The sequence below is a fragment of the Ricinus communis genome, chromosome 2 (genome assembly GCF_019578655.1).
Source record: "Ricinus communis isolate WT05 ecotype wild-type chromosome 2, ASM1957865v1, whole genome shotgun sequence".
NCBI lineage: Eukaryota > Viridiplantae > Streptophyta > Magnoliopsida > Malpighiales > Euphorbiaceae > Ricinus > Ricinus communis.
The window spans coordinates 10,025,245-10,049,523 of NC_063257.1; the positions used below are offsets into that span (position 1 = coordinate 10,025,245).

The following is a 24,279-nucleotide window of genomic DNA, read 5'->3' on the forward strand; positions in this document are numbered from 1 at the left end:
TTAGAAATATAAGATTTTTATTTTAATATTAAAACCAACATTTATTTAAAAAATTAATATATTAGTTAATATATAAAAATATTAATTCAAATAAAGAAACATAATTCAAGAAATATAAAAACTCTAGATTAAATAAGTAGACATGTCTTTTTCTACTATATTTCAAGACTTCTAGGTCTCGTAATTTATATATGAATTAGTCGCTTATTTATATATTGTATAATTATTATGATGATTTTAATTATAAAATTTTAAGTTTTAAAAATTAATAATATTTAAAAATTTGTGTTAAATAAAACCTTTGAGTATAGAGTGAATTGATTATTAAGATCATGGTAAATCATGTTGACTTTTTGTATACAACTAATTGGTGGATGAATTAGGCACATAATAAATTTATTATGAATGCTGCAATTTAATGCAATTTTCTTTCAAAAACTTTCAGTCAATCTCTTATACTATTTGATTGACTTATCCTATCTGTTGGCTTATCCAGGGGCAGTATCACACCTTGGAGCTCTAATAGCAATCTTGACACCGGGTGAATAAAATGTGTTAGGCCTAAGTAAATTTACAAATAAAACAAAACTTACGTGACACTATACAGAGACAGTTGCACCTGCTTAATTAATAAAAATTCTATGCTATTATACATTAACAATTTCCTTTTGCCCTCCTAACTCCAGGAATTTTTAATCAATATAAATTATTTTTAAAAAGTTTATGAATTTTTAATGATTTTTATAAAATTTATAATGAATAATGTTTATATACTTAAAAAGAAATTTATAAAAATTGATAGATTTTTATTGATTAATTTTTAATTATTTATAATTTAAATTAACTAATTTACTTTTACTTTTTTTTTTGTGTGTTTACTTTAAGCATTATTTCACATAATATTATCTGCAATTCCATACAGAAATAATAAACTTTATTTCATTATTCTCTCAAATCTATATCTATATTTAAATCCTTTACCTTATGGCATGAACACTATTTTTTTTATCAAAACAATAACTTTATTCAAAAAGAAATTATCATTTTTTAAATTATCTCCAACTAAACTATCAAATTCATTTCATATCTTACTATATTTTGTTCATTATCTATTTCATAAATACCTAAACTAATAACAATCACGTTTACTAATTATTTGATAAATACCTAAAATATTTATTCTTACCAATAAAAATAATTATTCAAATTATTTTCCTAATAAAATCTAGAAGTGTATAGTGGGGTTATTTGCTCAAAGCAATTCTTCAAAAATCACTAGATTCTTTATTTGAATTTTATAATTTTTTAGGAGAATCCCTCTTAAAATTAAATTAAAAATGTTTAATTATTCTCATGCATTTATGAGTATAAAAAAAAATTATTAGCTAAATAATTTTTAGCTTTTGAGTTTCATCCAATTTTTTTTTAAGATGGAGAATATAGTGAAAAGAAACAAAAACGATAATGTAAAAGAATTTGAAAACAAGAAATATGAATTTTCAAAAAGAAAATCTATTGAAATCTTAAAAAATATAAAAAATAAAATTTTTAAATTTTTATTCAATAATAATACATAAGAAATTATTAAAACTATATAAAAGTCCAGATCTATAAAAGTCAATGACTTTTTAAATATAAACTTCTTGTAATTGAATATCCTGTAATTTCAATAAATGTTTCTAAAGTCTTTAAAAGTTGATCTTTCTTTAATTCTCTTAATTGAATACATTTTTTTAAATTTCTATTTCACACTAATAAATTTCACCTCACAATCTTAATTTTAAGTTGTTTTCTTAATATAGTCTCTAAATTTTAATTTAATATCAGTGAGATCATTTTTGACAAATTTTGGATATCATATATCATATTTTAGAAGAATTCTCCTTTGAATCAAGCTAAAAGAATAGTGTTATAAGAAATTTTGTGATCAAAATTAAAATTCAGAAACTAAAATGATAGTATAAAATGGCTGTAGATGCAACGGCATTAGTGATCTCACTTCTGTGCACATATAGACGTAACTTCTGTATTTTTATCAATTGGGATCATCACAGAAATGGTGGAGGAAAATATTAAAATTTAATAATTAAATATTTAAACATTTAAAAGTTACGGAAAAGATTAATACTTTTTAAGTGTATAGAACTAGTTAGTTCAATAATACCGTCAACTACAAATCTAGAATACCAACAAAAACAGAAAAAAGAAAGTCTGAAGAGATATTAAAAGCTATACCAATCCTTCAATTAATGGAAACCAAACCATCCTACACTTTTTTCAAAATTTCTCAATTGTACACTATCAGGATTCCCCTTTATACAACCTTGTCATTCCTGCCAGGTTACACCTAACTCCAACCCCATCCTAAGTAGCAAAATCTTGGAAATCAACATGTAGCCAGCAGAACTAACTCAAATTAAATATACATCCATTAAGACTCTACTGAGCTCTTGCATTTCTCCCTCCCTTTCTACTAACAGCCTCGCACAATCGGCAAGGTAATGTATCGAGGCTCACCGCCCGGGTCTTTCCATAGTTGCCTAATACACCACATCTCCTCCATGCATGATATTCTGCATAAGCTGCAGGATCATTAGCCAGAGTCTTGACATAAGAAGCCAATTCCTCAATGGACTGAAACTTGGTCCCATCTATTATTGAATGAGGAGGCACAAAGTCTTCCACATTTGGTGCGCCAAAATAAATTGGAACTGCACCAGAGTCTAGGGCATAAAATAGCTTTTCAGTCACGTAACTCTCCGTTACAGTATTTTCGATTGCAAGAACAAACTTGTAGTGAGACATGGCACAATGTAGATGATCCCACCATTTTGGCCTAACGCTGGCATCACTGCCACACTCAGGGTAGAAAGATAGAGCCATATCTAGTCCACCGACATTGTTCAAGCACTTACCAAATGAATGGTGCGGAACCAAGCTGAGGAAATGTTTGGCTAGCTGGTTTCTTTCAGCGAGACAACGTGATGAAGACCAATAAACAAGTGTGTCCTTGGAATTAAAGGATACACAAATCAGCAACTACTTTATTCATCAAGAATAACATGATCACAAAAGCAAAAAAATTAAATTTAAAACTAACTAGTAAAAAAGCATGGGACAGCACAGAAGCCAGAAACTTACATTGTTCTTACGAGGAGACACATGATAATTTCTACCATTATGAAAGAGTGCACCAGCATAAGTTGATTGAACATCATCTTCTGCATGATAACTAATAAATAAATCCTCATAACCTGACCGTTTCCTACCAGCCTCAAGATCCATATAGACACGAAGTGGATCTCCATTGCGCCTCTAGAAAATATGACATAATTGCCACTTAATTGTATGCAAAAAGAAAAAGAAAAATCGAGGTACAAAATAGGACATTTCAGAGTAGATTAAAGAGGAAAATGACTTGCATGTGACGAAAAAATTCACTGCATCTTAGAGTCATCAAATCCTCTGTATAATTGATAACTGCAAGAGTAATCATGACTTAAATGTGACATGTCAGATATTTTTCAAAATTTCAAGATACCGCCGGTCTTTCAATTTGCAGAATTATACCTGCTTTTTACATCTAAAGTAAAGTTAAAACGACATCCATATTGCAAATAACACAACTTGACAACAGCAATTGATGTGAGAGAGAAAAGGATAGTGTTTCCAAGACAGTGATCCATCATCCATCATAATCATAGCAAGGCAGCCCAATGCATGAGCCTCCGACCACTTCAGGGTCTAGGGAGGATTATTTCTTCACAGCCTTGCACATCACGGAAAGCCTGTTTCCCTGAAACAAACTGTGATGCCTAGGTTGCAGTGGATCAACCTCACAATTTTGCCTAGGCCCAACGTCAGGCCAAGAAAAATAAGACAAAGAAAATATATGCTATACACACGAATAATGGTATGGTAAAATAATATGTTTTTTCTTTTAGACTGTTTTTCTTTAACAAGTCCTTCTGAAGATGTAGCCCTAAACCAGATCGAATGGAAGAAAAGGATCCATAGCATTTGACTCAACTAGTTTGGAATTACAGATTAGTTGAGTCCAGTTTGCTGTATTGCTTTCCTCTGTTCCCAAATGTTGATATATAGAAACTTATATTATATGATTCATTTCTCTAAAGTATCCAAAAGGACCTTGAATGGGAAACACAAGATCAAATGATTCATAATGAGAATGATAGTAGGCTAAAAATAATAGAAATAAATAAACCATAACCATTGACAGCCAAAACTCCACAAGTTATAATCTTGCCTCATTCCAATCTAAAAGCATCCTAAATAGCTCTATGCTGGAGACATCAGATGATCATACTAATTAAGTAGGATGGTTTGCCACTCAATATATAATAAGAATAACCATTAAAGCCCCATTCATGATATAGTCATGCCTAGCAGTCATAACAATGATTCTCCCACTAAAATATGAATATAAGATCGTATGAACATTAATGTGCATAAAGCACTATACAAATTATTGTATAATGATCTTCTTCATAATATCAACACAACTTGATAAATTATGTCATATGCATTCACTATATTCACGGAAGCTATTCTCTTCCATCACTAACCATAGCCTTTTATTCTAGATTTTGTCATTTTATATTCATGATGTGTTTTTCTTCATTATGATGGAAGAACAAAAAAGAAACAAATCAACATTGCTTCATAAACATACCATCTTACCAGATAGGAAAAGCAAATAATTGTAACCAGCAATTTTCTTTTTTAGTAATTGCAGCTGGATACTCGCACATAAGCATAACCTACCTCTGTCAAAACTTGTGCCATTTCTCAGAAATTATTGCAGGATCTCCTCCCCAAGTGCAAGGCCTTTCGCTCCAGAAGAGAACAATAAGCATTTCATATGTTCTCTTTCTTTTCACATGGATGTGAACATCAAATCTACCAATCATGACTCCTGACCATGTTAATCTTTATGAACATACACATTTCAATCAGATTCCTCTATCATAAGGTTTCATTTCATGTAGTCTCATTCTTTCAAAATGAATGTGAATGTTCAAAGAAAATTCCCCAAGTGCGTACAGTAGCAATCTCCCTGACCAAAATAACTATTGCCACACCATATGTCATAAAAATAACACTCACTAACCAATTATTCTCCAAATCAACTATCCTAATTTGGAAATATATAAATCCTAATTATCTAAACCAGCACTTGTATCCTAAGATCTTCATTCAGTCAACAAAAGAATTCTCTTCTCACACTGAACAATCCAAACTTGGATGCAGACAATAATGGGTTCAAAAAAAAAAGTGTTGGGGATCTTTCAAGTCTTTCCATAGAAACCAGACATCAAGAAAGAACATTAGATGCCATGCATCAAAATGGTTTGCTCGACTATTAGTTTTTTGGTAGGTTCTTTTCAAGTCTCTTGATAGCCACTTATTTTAATAACTCTTCAATTAACACTTAATTAACCTTTGAATCTTTCTTTCTCTAATGAATCTCTGTTTCTTTCAGTTTCAGCAATTTCTCCTTCGAATGAATTCAATCTACATGTAATCCTAAGGAACCTTAGGTATGAAGCCCAATGACTTTTACCTTTGCAGTTTCTGTTGTTTTCCTTCAAGTCTCTAGGTGTATTTTATACAATTCAACCTTCAAATCCCTCCCTTCAAACCATATGCAAGCAATTTATAAGAACTCTTCAACTCTTTTTCTAAATACATAGCTTTAGAAATAACCTAAATTACCTTCAATTTACTGTCTTAGATATTTCACAATCCATATTCTCCTTTTTTGGTTTACTTGAGAGCCATTCCCCCTTCACCAGCCCCAGTTTCAGAAAAAATTTCCTACCTTTACTAGCTTTTAATTCAACATCAAAACAAGCCCTAAATTGTGATCGTCAAGCTGTCTTGCATCATATTTTTATGAGACCTTATATTTATTTATTACCATGACCAGAATATAGATCCCTTGGGTTTGCAATTGCTTTCCACCATCTCCAGAGTTGACCTTCTTAAGGCCAGAATCCTACCAAAAAGAACATGTATAATTGCCATCTAAGATAAATTATAACCATATCAACTTATTGCAGCAATTTCACTCAAAAGATCCGTAACTCCCTGTGCAGGAGTATTAAACAAAACTTCAGAGAAGTAAGATGGATGGAGTTTTTGCTCCTGAAGAATGAAAAAGTGGGAAATTTTCTCACCATTTTGACCAGCGTAATTATGAAAGTATATGTAAAATTGACTAAAATTTATTGGAAGGATTTCATTCATACTTGAAGTTTGAGTAAGCACCTAATTTATCCAACGAAAATGGACTGACATCCTAAATGCACTCACCTTTAAGACTAACATGCAAAGCTTAATAATGAAAAAAGAAGACTGCATATATTTGGGAAAATCAATTCTATGTTTAAAGCCTAAATCAGGTACCCAAAAAAAGAAAATCACATTGCTATCTGCATGTCAACGACATTTATATCACACCATTCTGCACAAGGCAAAAATTGCATCCACCAAATTTGCACTATATACAATTTCATTAGATCAATCATTCCCACATCTCTAAAAAAAGGAAAAAAAAAAACTTGAGTTAAAAGAGATGAAAAACAAAATACCCGAAGTGGAGGTGTAGTTGTTTCAAACAACAAAGCATCAGGTTTATCAGCAAGAACAGAAGATTTAGTCCACAAACAGCTCAGCCCACAGCGACAAGAATACAAATTATCCAAATTATCTGGAATCCAAGTCCACCCTTTAACCAAAACACTAACATGCTTCATCTTCAACTCAGTATTACAACCAGAGTCATCACCGCCAACAACTTGCAAAGAAGCAACAGACCTATTATTATTAGACCCAGAAGAAGAAAAAGAACGCAAATTGATTAAATCTCTGAACTTTTCTCTAAACTGATCACAACCCACTTGAGAATCCCATCTCTTGAAAGCACCAAACAAGTCAACAAAAGGGTCTGGTGTGGATGATGACGTAGTGGTGGCTAGTCTCGCTTCAATGGGTGATGGAATTGAGGATGTTACAGATGGGAACTCAATGAAACCAGAGAAAAAGAGGATCAAGAATGTGAAAAACATCATAAGGGCGATTGTGTAAGAGTTGAGAGGTTTTAATGTCATGGCGAGAGGGAATTGGGAATTGGGTACCTGTTTTTCTCTTCCCCTGTAAAATTTTAGAGGAAGAGAAATTTCTTAATTGCTATGTGGGAATTTTGAAATTCTGATGCTATGGGATTTCAGGTTTTTCGTTATTTACATCTTTTGTTTGCGGGGAGAAACTGCAAGTCTGTTACACAATGGATCTAAGAGGTTTTAGTACGACCCGCCACCGAAGGGGCTTTAGCTTTCAACTTACTTGTGTTAGTTAATTAGGACAGGGGTGCACGTGGCAAGATCCCATTTGCTTGAACCGGGTCCCATTTCCGCCTATAAAGATAGATAGGCGGCCGAGTACGTATGCTTCTTGCTTGGATTTTTATATAATTATTATATTTTCTAGATGGCTAAATGCATATTTAAGAATATCAACTTCTTGCATTTTATATTTTAATTTTGATATAGTTTAATATACATATTAATTTATTTTTTTATAATAGTTAAATATTTTAGAATATATGATCTCATTTAATACGTTCACGAATACTACTTATAAATATTTAATTGTCATTATAAAATAAAATTTAAGTATCCTAAAAATTAAAATTTTTTATGAGATTATAAAAATAATTTATTAATTTAAATTAAAAATTAAAATATTAAATTAATTAGATGACTAAAATTTAAATTAATATGTATTTTATCTTTCTTAATTTATTTATAAGTCAAGTTATTTAAAAAATACTAAAAAGAAAAATCTCTAATATACTCCTCATTTCCTCTTAAAACTATTTACTAAATCTCATTTTTTATCTCATTTTTTACAAAACTAAGATGAAAATCTCAAAATCAGCCCAAATATTGTCCTATTATCATCCCTGGTGGTAAGAAAATATTAATACCATTATATTAATTTGTTTACATTCTTTATTTTATCACAGTCTATTTTTTTACTATTTGCATGAAAAAAAAAAGAGTAGCTTTTTTTCAATAGAATAAGATAGTTCCAAAAATATGAACTTTTTACAAAAATATTAGAAGGATAGTTACACCACTTTAGAATTTTGAGGTTTAATTTCGTTAAAGATTCAAAAGCTTATTTACACATTTAAATATTATACTTATCAATTTAAAAAAGTTTAAAACTATCATTACATTTAATTATATATTTAATGGCTTTTGATTGGGTGTCATATAACACCGGTCTCATAAATAATCTAAACCGTCAAATTTGTTAACTTTAATCATAACCGCTAAGTAAAAAAGAAATTATTAAAGAAAGTATAGGTCGTTGCTTAACTTTTTTTATTACAATGGAGTCTCCAATAAGGAGAATTCGTTTGGATAAACTAAAGCACTTGTAATTAAGGTGCCTGAAGATAAAGAAGCTAAGAAGACCTCTGAAAGGTGCGACTACGGTGGATTCTTGATTGTCATCATAGTGGCAACTGTGATGGTTTCGTTAATGAAAAAACTGATGATGCAGATGGCTTAGTCTAATATTTAAACGTCAACGTTTACTATTTGGGAAGAGAGTACTATGTAGTACGGTCATCTCAATATCGATTAAGTGTTGATTATCATTATTTTCCTTCCTTCTTTTTAATAGGAAAAGAAGCAATTCATTAAAGGCAGTCTTTCCATAATAGTTGGAGAAAATTTAAGCCCATCGAAAGAAGAGTTACAAGAAAGAAAAGGCAGATAAGGCAGATGATGGGTGGTAGGGATGTTTAATGCTTCTGTTGCTGCAGAATGCTTTCTATATGATTTCATATGCTTCATTTAATATACAACTTTATGAAAACAAAAAAAAAAAAAAAAAGTATCACATGACACCCAATAATGACCCATATTTAATATATAGTCATCAACATTATTATTATTATTATTATTATTATTTTTTCTTCATTTTAGAAATATATAACAAAGATTGAGGTTAACAAATCTTTCAGTTAAAAATCCAAAAATATTCAAAGTTGAACTTGCTAAAAAAACTGTTAACTAAATTTCAAGTTTGACTAGTTCTGATTTGTATCAGACTCAGTGATTCCGGAGCAATTTGAACAAAAGCATACTGTCCATTGCTTGCCTGCCAAAAAAGAGACTATAATCAGCCGAGTCACACTCCAATGAACATCATCATGTTCACAACAATCCATATTCTACAGTACTGCTGTCTAACAGGATTCCTGATGCAACTATAACAAACTACATACAGTTCATAAAAATGACACTACATAAGAGCATCTGAGCAAATCCGAAACAGCTACACTGCAAGAATGGAAGACAATGGGAGCAATATTTATAAACCATCTTAAACTATTCCACCCACAGCCACCCAAATAGACTACAAGAAGAAGATGCTGCTGCTTAGTTCGATCTGCATGGATTAGCTGACGTCAAGGTTTTCGAAATAATGGCAACGCTCACCTTCAAGCAAGAGACCATTACCAGCGAATATTAATTCCATAACCAGATAAACAGGGCCACCACCTTCAAGGTTGTCTAAGCTTTTTGTTTGACTTGCTTCATTAGATTTACAAATTCCCCGAAAACTAGCCAAAAAAAAAAAAATCCAATGTAAATAAGCATGTGGAAGAATTTTTATGCAGTAGAAATTGCAAAGAAATGTACATGTGCAGATGTACAAAGACATGTAGACCCAAAATATGACAATGCTAATAAAACCGCGATCTTGCGTAAGGGGGTGAAAATAAACAATTAAAGGAGATTACTCATTTACCAAGTAATCCCTCTGCCTTACAGCCGTTGCATCATGAAATTTCTAAACAATTGCATTAGTTTACTTAATAATGTATTGAGAAAAGTGGATTATTTATCATGCAAGAGAAGGGAAGAATCCTATTTACCAGTATCTGAATCATGAGGGCCTGGGGAAGCCTCGGGGTGGTATTGAAGCGACATGATGTTCAGCACAGGATAAGCAAGACCAGCACAGCTTCCATCATTCAGATTAATGTGAGTCACTTCCACACCTTCAGGAAGTGATGCTGGGTCAACTGCATAGTTGTGATTCTGTCACATCAAGAATTTTGAAGTGAAGACAGAATTACAGTTGTCAGGAGTTCAGAGATGAATGGAAAGAAGCACACAACTGTACACACATTGAAACTGAGAATTTTAAATCAAAGTTTTCTAGTTCAACTACTTTATAATATAACTGTTCTGCGTTTGCTTCTGTTCACTTCATGAGTCACCTTGCACAAATTAAAAGTTCATACCAAGTATATTGTAATTTTAATAGATGAACTCACCTGGGCACTAATCTCAACGCGGTTGTGCCGAACATTACGAACTGGATGATTTCCTCCATGGTGGCCAAACTTCATTTTAAAGGTTTTACCACCCAATGCTTGGCCAAGCAACTGATGACCCATGCAAATTCCAAAAACAGGAACCTTTCCTAGTAATTCTTTTACTGTTTCAACAGCATAAGGAACTGCAGATGGATCTCCAGGGCCATTACTGAAAAGAACTCCATCGGGCTTCAACTTCAGAGTTTCTAATGCTGGCCATTTAGAGGGAACCACGGTGATTTTACAGCCATAAGATGCTAGGCGCCTCAGAATATTGTGCTTGATCCCAAAATCATATGCAACAACCTTGCATTAAGAAAGATATGTCTACAAGTGTAAGAGGAAATTGCAAGCAAGGTTTATTCAGGTTAAAATACAATAGTAGTAATATACTAACATGGAAAACCTCTCCTTCTCTCCCATTCGAGTTAAAATCCCATTCAGAGTTTGTTGGATCAACCCATTTGTAAGGGGCAGTGCATGAAACATCACTTATTAAATCAACACCTGCAAAAAATGGACCAGTAAAACTAACAACTTTTGCTTCTTTATAATGCTTCCAACCATAATTGTAAACCAAATATTTCTTTTTAATACCTACGATATCCCATGAACGAGACATCTTCAGAAGTTCCTCATCTGTCTTGGAATCTTCCGTGCTCAGGACACCAATAAGGCTTCCATCTTCCCTCAATCTACGAGTGATTGCACGTGTGTCAACATCATCTGTTGCATGAGGAAACAATACAAAACTTGGCAATTAGATGATGTAGACAACTCAAGTTCATCAATTTTCCTACAAACGCTCATAATGGACGCCTAGAGAGATGTATATCAGTGGAAATAAACTTACATATTCCCATGATGTTTCTTTCTGCCAAATAATCTCCAAGTGTTTTGGTGCATCTCCAATTTGAAGTACTGAAAGACATTTATCAGAAAGTTCTGTAAATGACATAAGAAGACCTCAATAGTCTAAGTGAAGATGCAACCTACTGAGAAAGCAAAGGACGAAGAAAGATACCCAATACTTAAACTCCTGATTACCAGACCAGCAAGAAAACATTGTGTTGATTCTTCATCACCTGACAACCGAAGGCATCAAAATTTGATTCAAATAATAGATGAGCCACATATCTAGAGATTTGAAATGACAATTCACCCACCAAAATTTACACCAGTGTTCCCTATATGAGGATTTGTCATCAGGACAAACTGCCCAGCATAACTAGGATCTGTAAGAATTTCTTGATACCTATAACAAAAGTGAGAACAATTAAAATCAGAATCCGAGAATGATTTACAAGCAATTTCAACCAGCAGAACTCCACGACTATAACTTTCTTGTTCAGTAATAACACATAAATCAGACTAAACAGGCTATGTTACTTGGACCCGCATAAATTTCTCAGGCATGGAATGCACGTGAGAGTTTGACTTGTTAATAACCACTCTACAAAGCACAAACTTGGCAAAAAGGATTCAAATATCAAATACAATTAGGCAATGCTCATTCCATTTTTCTAAATTTTGGTTCATAAATCTTCTATTCCGGTTTATATTGCATAGATATGCTACAATAATAGAGCCCACAAGTCTAGTCATCGTTGAACAATAGGGGTGAAGCCAAAGAAGGTTAAGAAGACACAAGTGATAGGTGGCCCTTTAATCTCCTTTCATTATGCAGATAAACCATATCCAAAGCCTATAGTAAAGTAGTTCCTGGCAATAAGAATTTAAAAATAACACCCTACTGGTACATAATGATTAACTATTCAAGAAGTTGAAGAAAAAAAGTAATATATAAGTTCACAAGGCCCAAAGTACCATTCCACATTCTTCTTCTCTCATAAACCACCATACTGTCACCCTACCTCTCTTCAACCCAATTTCTTAAACTAAATGAATATCTCTCTCTCAAATGTTAATTTTCAAATCTGTTTCTCCCTCAAGTATAATTACATGCAAGGACGTAGAAATGCAAGTCCAGAGAAAATGAGCATCGCAAAGATGAGGGAATGAAAATAGATGCCCAAAGTGTTGGACCAAAAGATCATTTCATCATAGGATCACTAAAGGGCTATTGAGGAAAACTTAGAGAATGGTGATTGATAGACTCGGTGACATCCAATGCAAGCTAGATGCACCGAAACTAATGGTTCAGCACATCCATTATATTGAAGGGGGAAAAAGCAATCCACCAGCTGAATGCAAATTAGGTTGAACCAAAGGCCTAACTTGGCTAGTCTTTGCATAACCTTTAATGGACTGAAGTGCGGGAAAGTCTTAAACTTGAGTGTTCCCATCCATTAATATTGGCCAGCTTTCGGGCGAGTGTTTTCTAATAGAGTGTTAACCACTTACTGGCACACAGCAAAGCGTAAGAATACTGATAAAGCCTCTCCTTTCCCTAAAAATTAGATAGCATAAATAACAACAGTGATATAAAGAATTCCAAGTAATCATATTCATACCCCGTCAAAGAAGTATTGAATACAACTTCACCAACTTGGGTTCCTCTAGCACCAAAAGACTTGGCTTTCCAAATTGACCCATCTTCAAGAACGAGTCTAGCATCTGACGTTTTCCAAGGCCTCTCTGCCAAACCTGAGCCTCGCCAACAAAACCCCATAAACTATTTTAAGACATTTATGAATAAACAAACGATAAATCCCCATTTCAGTTCATCGCTTTTTTCCCGATTTAGGAGCCAATTAAGCAAAAAGCATAAAGCTTTATAGGTTCAAAATGCAAATTAGAAAGACCCGGAATATTTTATAAGAAAAAGAAATAAATTATGAGGGAAAGCAAACTAAAGGAAAAGGAACGCGAGCTTACCAGTGGCAGCACCATCAGAGTAGAGAGGAGAAGAAGAGCATCTAACTGTGAAAAGAGAAAGTGATGGTCTTTTGGGGGGGTTTAAGAGGTGTGGTAGTGAAGTAGCTATATGGAATTTCCATGGATTTGTTAGTGTAATCTCCATTATATTTTCTTCGTTCTCTAGGGTTTTAAAATTTTTGGTTTAAAAGGTTTAAGTTATATGTACTATGAATATTGGATTTTGCTCTGCCTTGTGAACTCTAGTGGTTATAAGGCCCCTGTCTGCTGTTTGTAGCCAGTAACTACAAGCTATTGAAAAACCTAGAAGTTGGTAACACTGCCACTTCTCTTTTCAGCTTCAAACTTAATAATCCATCATAATCCATTTTTAAATAAATCAAGAAAAGTTAAAATTTTCTTTACAGATCATTACCATTTGGTTTTTATTATTTTATTAAAATATCTTTCTTAGATATTTAAATATTAATTATTTATATTAATTTTCTGGATTTAATATATAATTTTAACTAGATTTAAATAAAAATTATTATTAATTAATTTTATTAAAAGTAAAAAAATTTAATATAATAAAAATGCAGAGACTGAATCATGTATTATTCAAGAGATAAATATTATTTAGTCATTATTATGTTGCTTATATAGGCTTTATAACTTAATAAATCTTATTTTCATTATTTACATAAAATTACATTAAATAAGTGAATGACTAAGATCGATCCCACAATCAAATACAAAGTTAAATATTATTAAATTTTAAATTTATATTATTAAATATAAATAACATAATAATGATAATTAATTAAAGTAAAAATAGTAAATATTTATAAATTAAAACTTTTTAAAAGTAAATTAATTATTTTTATCACAATTAATAATTACGTCTCTTTTATTATTTAAAATAAATATATATATATAATTAAAGGATAAATATAAAAAAGTATTACAAGATTTTATTTGTAAAACTTAAAAATATGTTTAATAAAAAGTTATAATTTTAAAATAAAAAATTAAAATTTAATTTTAGATAAGAATATTCATTTTAGTAAATGAGAAATATTTTCAATAATTAGAAAATAAAATATATATATATATATAATTTAAGATAATAAAAAATAATTATTTTTTGAAACAGAAGAAGTAATTCTTAAATAACACTTGATAATTATATGTTCAAGTTATAAATCCATAATTAGTATTTTTGTTGATGAAAATTAAAAGACTTTAAGTTGGAATCTCCTCTTACCATCCATCAATATTAAAGGAGTTTATCATTTATGTGCATTTGGGTTTATACTTGATAAAAGAACACTTTGTGAAAAGTATCTTTTGGCAAAAAAAAAAAAATCTACGGTCAATTCCCGGGTAGAAAAAATTGGCATGGGAGCAAGTTATTACCTTTAATTCCAAACACTAATTAAAATTACTGATTCAACTAATGATTGGAGTATTAAAATCAATAATTATAATAAAAAGCCACAATTAATTACTAATATCTTGACAGAGACACCAGATTTCAAACTCAGCTTTTTACAATGTGATTTTCATTTCAATACTATCTGTACATAAGATGGGATTAACAGAATGATTGGGTGCTTATTAAATTTCAAATTAAAATCTTATGATATTCCTCAATTCTCATAATCAATAACAAAGCCGTTACATGACTATATATACACACACACTATGAGTGCCCTTCACTTGATGCTTTTTGCCACATGAAAATGAACATACTGGCAAGCAAGGAACTAGTAAGAGCTGTGACCAGCATGAGTATCATCTTCTGGAACCAACACATCAAAATCACTTACTGTCCACTCAGCAGTTTCCCCTGTCCGGCTGACGTAAATTTCCGTTCCGACATTAATTGAAGTCCATACGCGCCTCGCAGGTTTTGTTCCCGGATCCTGCAAGAAAGTTGCAGTTCTGCTGGTCACTTTGCAGTCACAACAGCAATGAAACTCAGATCATAATAAAAGCTAAGCAACCATTACTTGAATGCTTTGATCATGAATATTGCTAGATACTAGGTATTATGCATTCAGCAGATACATGCTACTCATTTTTGGATCTATGCTAGATGATTGAGGGTTTCTTATCTAACAATAATGATCGGTTGGAGTCTACTACAGCTGCCACATTGAAAAGGAAAGTTATTCGACGAATGGACCTACTACTATAAGATTTATGATGAAGAATATATCACTATTATATACAAGGATCATAATTAATTTTCTCGCAATAATATTCAGGTTTTTGCAATGATTAAGCCATTCACGAGTTCACTAATGTAAAATGAATTACGAATATATAGAGTAAAATGTCAGCGGTCCAATACACGTATCAAAAGCAGTATACAAGTAGAAGCCCTTAAATTAGCCTTTAATTAGGAGATTGAACAAAGAGTAAATACAGAGAAATCACTGGTTATCCTATTGTAATGACAAAATGTTAAATATGATTGGTTCTGGGAACAATGCACTAACAAATATAAAGAACTATCCTAGAGATCTTTTGTCACTCTTTAAGATTTTCTGGATAAACCAAAAAGGATGCAGGAGTCATAAAGGTTCCAAGGCAAAAGCTAATAAACAATCATAGCCATCTGGTTGTCAAGAGCAATACTTAAGACAAACATAACCTCACACCATGGTAAAAAACTCCAAAAGATGAAATGCACAGAAGAAAGAAATGCTTCTGCCTGATGCAGGTCAAAGCCACCCTTTGTAATTAATCAGATAAAAGGCTAATCAATAAGCATATCAGATATAAAAAAGGATTTGTTACTAATCCAAGAAATCCTTCTTTTTACCTTATATGCATTATAAACAAACCCTTTACACTTCCCAACATCCCCTCATAATTATAAGCAGCAATTAAGTCATGAAGAAGACCAATATGGCATTAACTATCTCCACTGACTTGGTTCAATATATTATAAAATCTAATGTTAGCATAACAAATTTGATTACAGAATTATAGGTTCTCCTAAGAATCCCTGAAATATTATCCCAAAGAAAATGTTGATCGATTCAATTAAAGGGTGATTCAAAAGAAAGAGAAAAAAACTATAGCAAGATGACCAAAATTAAACAAGTATTAGTTTGACAGGTTTATATTATGAAGGAATCTGCTCTTTTATCACATCAATCACCCATGCAAATTTTGTGTACCCTAAGTTTTCTCTTAAGTGCATAAAGCGGAATTATTATGTAGCAACAGAAAAATTCATCATCCAGCCTGCTCTCCCCTTTCTGACCCAAATTAACAAACAAAGTTAAGGATCAATTCTTTCAATCTCTTGGTGACCACAATATAAAAATTAAAAAAATATACCTGATAGAAGTGCAAACGACTAGAGAGGGCCCCAACATCAAGCTCCCAGGTCCTAGGGTTGCCAATCCATCCATCTCCTTGCTTTTCAGGATAGCCATGCACAGCCCATTCAGGATGTGGTAGAATTTGTACCAATTCTTGTGCTTGTGGATTACTATATGGGTCACAGATATCATATGGTTTCTCCAGGTACTTGGCATTTCCAGGACTGCAATAGAGATGGTAAGCAGAATATGGAAACCGAGATGTCTCATTTCTGTAAATTATTTCACCAGTAGGACTAACATGGTAAGGAGGGCAGGACACTAAGTTATCTGGACGACACCAGCTTGTAGTTGCTGGGTTAATTATCATCTCACTGTATCTAGTCACATCTGTCAGAGCATCACCATTACAAGGATCTCCATTGTTCTTCCAACAGCTTCCTATATCAAGGAGATAAAATTGGCTGTTGCCCCCTCCTCCACGTGTAACATTTAGTGTCAATTTCACCTTAAAATTTGGAGACTCAGGCAACTGAAATATGGAATGACTTGCAATTTCAACTTCAAACCATTGGAAAGATCAAAAGAATATGAAAAAAAAAAAAGAGTAAGAATAGTGAGAAAATCTCAGCTTGAAGAATTTCAAGAGAAAGTATTATAGAAACATAAACTTTCAACGCTGCTATACACAACAATAATATACTTTAAACATAAACTTGTATAGAATGTCCTGTTAACAAACCTTTCTCATAATACCGCTGCCATTATAGTGATAGCCACCATTAAATCCTTCTGTTGCATCTGAACGCAGGTACAACATAAGCCAAGGATATTTTGCAGATGTTGTTAGTCTGTGTGAGAAAATCCAACTCCCTGTGCTCAAATTTTTCTGCCAGATGACTGAAAAATAGGAGTTCCTTCCCACACCTTTGCTCAAGTCAGCATCGAGGTCGTATGTCCCAAAGTATCCTCCAGTCAAAGATGCAGCTTTGTCCCCATCAAAGACTAAACGCGAGTAATTATGGTAAATAAGTGGTTGATTCATACATCCTTTACCAAAACATGGGAAGTTTCTGCTTGTTATTATTTTAGTGACTTTCTTGCCATTTTCAGGACAAAGCGTAGTGTTTTTATCAAAGTTCCCATTTTTTAGCATAATCATCCAAAACTGCCATGGTTTTGGAGATTCATGTACCTCACACAGAGAAGCAAGATATAGCTCCTTTTGCACAGCAAACATGTCAGGGTCTTCATATGATTCAAAATCTGCTGTAGGAAACTTGTCACCAGCTCCTAAGCTGTTATCTGAGTCATTCACTTTATGATGCACTTCACACTTGCTTAGACTATCAAAGAAGTTGCGACTCAGACAATCTGAAAATTAAAGATAAAGCTACAAAAAGATTGTTGAAAAAGTCAAAAGTTTATGTGATTTTCTATGTTACATGCAACAAATGCATTGGTATAAATTACACAAAAGGATTTCAAATGGTTAATAATGTTCAGGATATCACAAAATTACTGAGCTGTTTCACATGTCAGATACACAATTAAGCTGTCCTACATATAAGTATAAAATAATGGAATACAACCCTTCTGCCGTGATTGCGACTAGCAAAATGTGAAAATGGGACTCTAATTGGCAAGCGTTCCTTTACTGACAAATTAAAGCCATTAGAGAGAAGTTAACTTGAGCAAGATTTTGTGGAGATAGAAGAAAGAACAAATTTGATAATTTTGGTGGCAATTGTATGCACAGCTGGTCCAACTTTTAGAAGATAACTTGAGCCAAGCAAATAAGGTGAGTTTAGGAATCCAACGCATAATAGAAAGCCATGTGAAGAGAAAGATAGGAAGATTATGCAAATAGTCCGAAAATGCATTGCATTACTATGATAAAATATTGGACCAATTTGATCCAAGCTAATTGTTACCAACATTTTCAAAGCATGTTGGAAGTAATGTATAGATTGGAGAATTGCAGCCGCTCAACATTGAATATGAAGTGTCAAGTCTAAGCTTTATACAAACTGAATTAGATTCAACACATGGACCACCATAGCATCAGAAAGATCAAGGTTTATATGTCCATCAGTCGAGAATCAATTGGCAATTGAATATTCACAATATGTTTCCAGAAGAAATTAGAAGTAGTTAGCTAAATTAAAAGAACGACATAGCTGCTATAAGAACCTATGATCGTTAAAAATGTATAAACCAGGGAATGCCAAAGTTAAAATTGAAAGACATAAGTTAAATATGGAAAATTGAGGATCTATCCACAAAAATAAAATTGATGATAGAATTCTGCTCTCATGAGGCTTTCTGTTCTGCTATACAAAACGAGAAAAAAAAAAAAAAGATGGTCCTATTTTTTGCTAAGCACTGGATTTCAGCAAGTTGATAAATTATATTTATTCTGACAGAATTTGAAAATATAAACAGCAACCAAATTTCATTTTAAAAGCTAAATCGGTTCCCATCTCCTTAAAGTATCAGATTATCAATATTATCCACTTTTCCATCTATTACAACTGATATGAGTATTATATGGAATCCCGATTGTCAGCAAAGAAACAGTCTACTAAACGAAGGTCAAATTAGAAAGCGTGATATTACTATACAGTTTACACGCTAATAACACATATAAGACAGAAAACAGTGCCAAAATAAATACTATTACAACAGCTATTCAAATAAAAATTAACTTTACCAAATTAGTCAACTGTAAATGATAAGTAGAAACAATTATGTTAATCACCAAATGTCAAACACATAAGATAAGGCAGATAATGTTCAAATGTGTATCTTTATCTAATACAAGAACAAGAGGGTGTACCAGAGATTGATGGGCAAGACAAATCAGCACAATCAGCCAATCTGGGACTGCCCATGTGAGGAGCTTCAAAGCCAACTTCATTACAGAAATTCCAAGCTTCTAATGCCACTCTCACATTTGGACTCTTCATTCCCGGGTCTCCTATTGCTGATACATACTCGTCTGATAATGGATAAATTGCTCTTGCTGCTATAGCAAAACCCAGATTCCAAAGCACCAGTAGCAGCAAAATCATTATTTGGAAAATCGAGGAAGCTTGAGAAGAACCCATGTGCTCTCTTCTTCAAGGAACTGGAGAAACGGATCAATTATAGGACTTTCCTATTAATTATCATATGTGAGAGACTGTGTGAGTGGCTGAATAAGTCACGGTTTTGGATTGGTTTTTCAGTTGGTGGGATAATCCATGTTAGATTTTTGGCATTTTCATGATGGTTGTTATTACTTGTTAGCTTTCAGTTGCTTGAAAGCAAAGTTTACATGGTGGGCCTCTAAACTTGCAGAACAGCATCCTTCAGTCTGCTGCTTTCAGCCTTGGCTTATGTACCATTTTCTTTTTTCTGCAAGAATGTGACATGTGGATATGGATAAATTATATATATACATACTTTCATGGAATTATTTCAAGAAAAATGGTTGCTTTATTTATTTACACAGAAGATTGTAACAAACAAAAACAAATATATCAGACTTTAATTTTATTTTTATTTTTTAAAAGTGATTGAAAGTATCAAGCTTTAGCAAATAGTTTACATTTTGACATGAAGAAATATGGTGTGTAGTGTTGAGAAATTTGAAGCTGTATATCAGAAAACATATAAGCTATTTTAGCTACTTGAAAAGTATGTTGATGTGTATATAGCATATGATAAATAATTAAAATATATTCATATATATTTTAGATTTATATTAGTGTTAAATGTAAAGTACTTAAAATACAGTGTTAATGGCTTACTTATCACAGCATATATATATATCGTTTATTCCTACAACACTTATGTTTATTATAGACAAAGTCTCACCCAATCTTATTGTCTTAATTTCTTAAAAAGATTATGAACTTTATATTTTTTTTAATCAAATTTAGCCGATTTTTTTTTATTTTCTTTTTCTTAGTTTTTGTTTGAAATTATATGAGTTTTGTTTCCATTCATTTTAAGTAAAATTGAATTCAAATTGGCCCCTGACTTTGCAGTTTATATGGGCAATGAAATGAAAAGATTTGGTTGTTCCAGCAATTGCTAGAGAAAGCTGCAAAAGAATATGGATTTGATTACCAACTTGAAATAGTTTTGCCTGATGTCTATCCTTTCAATACAATTTACTGCCTGCCTTATATATATATATATATATATATATATATAATATTTAATAGGATTAATTATAGAAAAAAAATAGTTAAATTAAACTAATTTACTTTTTTTCAAACATTCTAGAATTTATTACACATATTTCGATATGAAGATAAAATATAAAGAAAATTAATATTGCATTGGATATATAAATTTGATAAATAAAAAAAATTAATTTGGAAAAGAAAGAATTATAATGAACCGGAGAGAATATATAATTTGATTGATGACAAACTATTTATGTTTTATTTAATGATCGGAGATGAATTGAAAGCTATACGGCGATAATTTTAAAGAAATAAAAATAGATGCAATGTTATTCTTAACATGTGAAATCTTTCATGAATAGCATATGAATATTAAAAGTATCCAGAAAAAATCTAGAAAATCAGTTCGATTCTATCTCTTTTCCTTTGAGAAAAAGAAAATCTCAAAGAATTGATCTTCTCTTGGTTATTGAATCTTTGTTTGAGCAATAAAAAGAAATTGTTGTTACCCATTTTGTTTTCTCTTTTAAATTTTTTTTTTTTTGGTATTAAAGTGAGTTTGAAATGCTAATGTTAACTAGAGACCATACTCACACAGTCTTTCTTCAATGTCCAACATTTCTATAAAAAAGGATTGAGATGCCAACAACTGAATTCATCACCTTCAATCCATTATAAGCTTGGTCTAAATATTGTTCACCATAGTTAAACTAGACCTGACCTAAATCATAGATTTGATTGAGGCTAAGTCTAAATCAAATTCAGACAAGGCTTAATCTGCCCCACAATTTGGGCTCGATCCATATTTGTACTCTAAGCTTACTAAACTTTTTTGTTTTAATTGGGTAGGTTTCAAACCTTACTAAAAACCTTCTCTCTAAGCTAAATCCACTTTCATTAGGAAAAATAATAAAAATATCTATATTTTTTTATTTTTTATAAAAAGATACGATATAACCTTTTTTTATTTTTAATGTGTAAAAATATTAAAAATATAGTATTTTAATTTTTTTTTAAATACTAACCAGAAAACAACCATACCGTATTTTTTTTTTAAAAAGTTCAAAAATAATATTTTTGAAAAAAAAAGATATCTTTTTATTGATTTTAAAGTATTTCTAAAGAGTTTCTCTTTTATTACGGGAGTGTGTAGTTTGTGTTAAGGATATCTAAGCCCATAATCTTATCTTTGACTTAAATTCTACGGTAATATTACATGATCTGTGTTAATTTATATCAACTATTATCCACCTAACAAGGTATAAGATACTTTTATAAAACTGTCTATAATATTTTGAAGTTGCAGTTTTTATATCTTAATCTGTACCGACTATTATCTTCCTAATAGGGCATATGATGCTTTTACAAAACTGTATAATGTTTTGAAGTTGTAATTTTTGTTAATAGCATAATGCTGTTAAAATATTATATATTCCTACAATAATTGGTACAAATCGCCACCCGATGTTTAACAATTATTATAATGTTTAATACACAGTTCAAATAGTACAAGGCATGAATAGATGCCCTAGAAAGCACGATGAGGGAAGCAATAAGGTCCATAAATTATCTTCTGAGTTAGCATTAAAATCATCAGCTGTTCCTTCACCACCTTAACCAAATTCTCTTCCTTTCCCTCATTTTCAGGGCAAAATGATGTTCTGAAAACCAAGTTGAGAATTCTAATGGATTTTGATCCACCATTGCATCTCTCACTGTATACCATTACCACACAGGCCAAGTAATTGAACTAAGATCAAAGCAATAAATGGTAATATTGTTTCTTGATATGATCAATTGGGTCAATCTGATTTTTGACACACTAAAAAAAGGGGTTTATCCTTTTCAAGAAAAAAAGAAAAGAAAAAAAGAAAACAGGTTCTTTAGCAAAATTAACGACATGCCAGGTTGCACTTGAATGTGTAGCTAAGTGCAAACAATATACATTAATGCTGTCAATAAGCCCAATTGCTTGTCAACTTTGAGTAGTTTTCCTTAACCTAAACTAGTTTGTTTCCTAAAGAAACTAAACCAAAACCTAGTTGGAATTCATTTGTTTAGAGTTAGCTTATATCAATATACAAAAAATAGAGTAAAGGATAAAGTTTAGAAAGAGATTTGTGATTAACGCTTTTATATTTGGAGAAGCTAAAAATTATTAAATATATGTCTAAAAATATAAAATTAATCTTGAATAGTAACTATCGGGCTTTAATTTGATGGCTAAACAGTTAGTGTCGAAGGTTAAAGTCTCAAGTTCGATTCCTTCCTTCTTTAAGTAGTTTTATTGTGTTCCTTATTTTATAAAAAGAGTCTCGTATTTTTCTCTAAACTAACACACTGATTATTTAATTATTTAATAAAAAGAGTAAATTTTGAATTAGAAACTTTCCTTTTTCAAAATACGGTGATTTATTTCTTATGTTATATATAAAAAAATATCTTTTTATTTTTTCTAATTTAACACGTTAATATGCTAACCATATTTACTTTAAAGAAAAATATATAATTATATCTACTTTTAAAAAAATAAAAAAATTGAATAGTAAATACTAATAAATATATCAAATCTTAATCCAAAATCAAATGCTATTTAAAATAGTTAAGAGTGGCCCAAACAAATATAAGTACAGAGAAACTATCACCCACCCACAATCAACGTGGAATATAACATCCTTAACATAAATAATAGTTAAACTTGAGATGTGACTTTTTTTTTTTTTTTTTCTCTTAAAGATGTTACACCAGTTACTACAGCAAAGGATCCAGTTATCTTGGAAAGAGACAAAATGAAGATCCCTTTTCAGGGGTACGGCTGCGCCCGGACAAATACCGTGTCGCCATGTGGAGCTTCCTAGTTTCTGTGTCGTGATCTCATTTGTTCTGCCTTCTCTATATCCTAATTTTATTATCTATTCTTATTAGTCTCACTCAAAATTTATTATTCCTTTCTTTCTATTATAATGATCACTTTTACGAATTTATTCGAATTAAAAAATTATTTAATAAAATTAACTATAAAAAAAATAAATAAATTAGACTAATTTATTTTTTTATAAATATTTTAAAATTCATTATAATTATTTTAATATAAAAATAAAATAAAAATTAATATTGTATTGAGTAAATAAAAATAATAAATAATTAAATTTCTTTTAGATAACAGTTATAATAGAGTGGAGAAAGTTATTATTATTGAATGTAAGAAAAGAAATTTTTTAATTTAGATTATTAATTTCTTAATTTTTTATAAAATATATTTATGTTTTTAGGAAATAAAATATAAGTTTATATGTTTTTACAGAAAGTTTTAGAATTTAAAAAATAAAACTGAGATTGAAAAGATATTTATCCAACTTAATAGTATACTCCTAAATACATGTGTTATTGATAAAAATAAGTATTTTGGAACCTAATTCCATTCATGTTGATGGCATATTAGCAACAGAAGCCATCAACAAAACTTGATATGGTCTATTTGGTTACATTATATTTTCTGTTTTATTTTTTATTTTTC

General features: G+C 31.2%; 3 protein-coding genes across 4 annotated transcripts; all 3 read right to left on the minus strand.

Annotated features, from left to right (window-relative positions):
* Positions 1–2,220: 2,220 nt before the first annotated feature.
* Positions 2,221–7,345, minus strand: LOC8262699 (alpha-(1,4)-fucosyltransferase). Its single transcript, XM_002526754.4, has 3 exons — positions 6,615–7,345; positions 3,142–3,315; positions 2,221–3,009 (listed from the first exon to the last, which is right to left on the minus strand). The coding sequence occupies exons 1-3, from the start codon at positions 7,131–7,133 to the stop codon at positions 2,440–2,442; spliced, it is 1,263 nt and encodes a 420-aa protein (XP_002526800.1). The 5' UTR covers positions 7,134–7,345; the 3' UTR covers positions 2,221–2,439.
* Positions 7,346–8,968: 1,623 nt separating this feature from the next.
* Positions 8,969–13,589, minus strand: LOC8262697 (carbamoyl-phosphate synthase small chain, chloroplastic). 2 transcript variants are annotated; one of them, XR_001535768.3, is made up of 11 exons: positions 13,265–13,589; positions 12,901–13,033; positions 11,593–11,681; positions 11,451–11,511; positions 11,280–11,347; positions 11,024–11,152; positions 10,824–10,933; positions 10,385–10,732; positions 9,980–10,145; positions 9,540–9,664; positions 8,969–9,198 (listed from the first exon to the last, which is right to left on the minus strand). XR_001535768.3 is itself a non-coding variant. In XM_002526755.4 (10 exons), exons 1-10 carry the CDS (start codon positions 13,407–13,409, stop codon positions 9,615–9,617), a joined length of 1,299 nt encoding a protein of 432 aa, XP_002526801.2. In that variant the 5' UTR covers positions 13,410–13,589; the 3' UTR covers positions 9,212–9,614. The 2 variants fall into 2 exon arrangements, 1 of the variants encoding a protein (XP_002526801.2); XM_002526755.4 differs by lacking the exon at positions 8,969–9,198 and having other exon boundaries at positions 9,212–9,664.
* A 1,189-nt stretch (positions 13,590–14,778) lies between these two features.
* Positions 14,779–19,984, minus strand: LOC8262698. The gene is made up of 4 exons (XM_002526756.4): positions 19,424–19,984; positions 17,327–17,958; positions 16,601–17,116; positions 14,779–15,171 (listed from the first exon to the last, which is right to left on the minus strand). Exons 1-4 carry the CDS (start codon positions 19,692–19,694, stop codon positions 15,013–15,015), a joined length of 1,578 nt encoding a protein of 525 aa, XP_002526802.1. The 5' UTR covers positions 19,695–19,984; the 3' UTR covers positions 14,779–15,012.
* Positions 19,985–24,279: the final 4,295 nt, after the last annotated feature.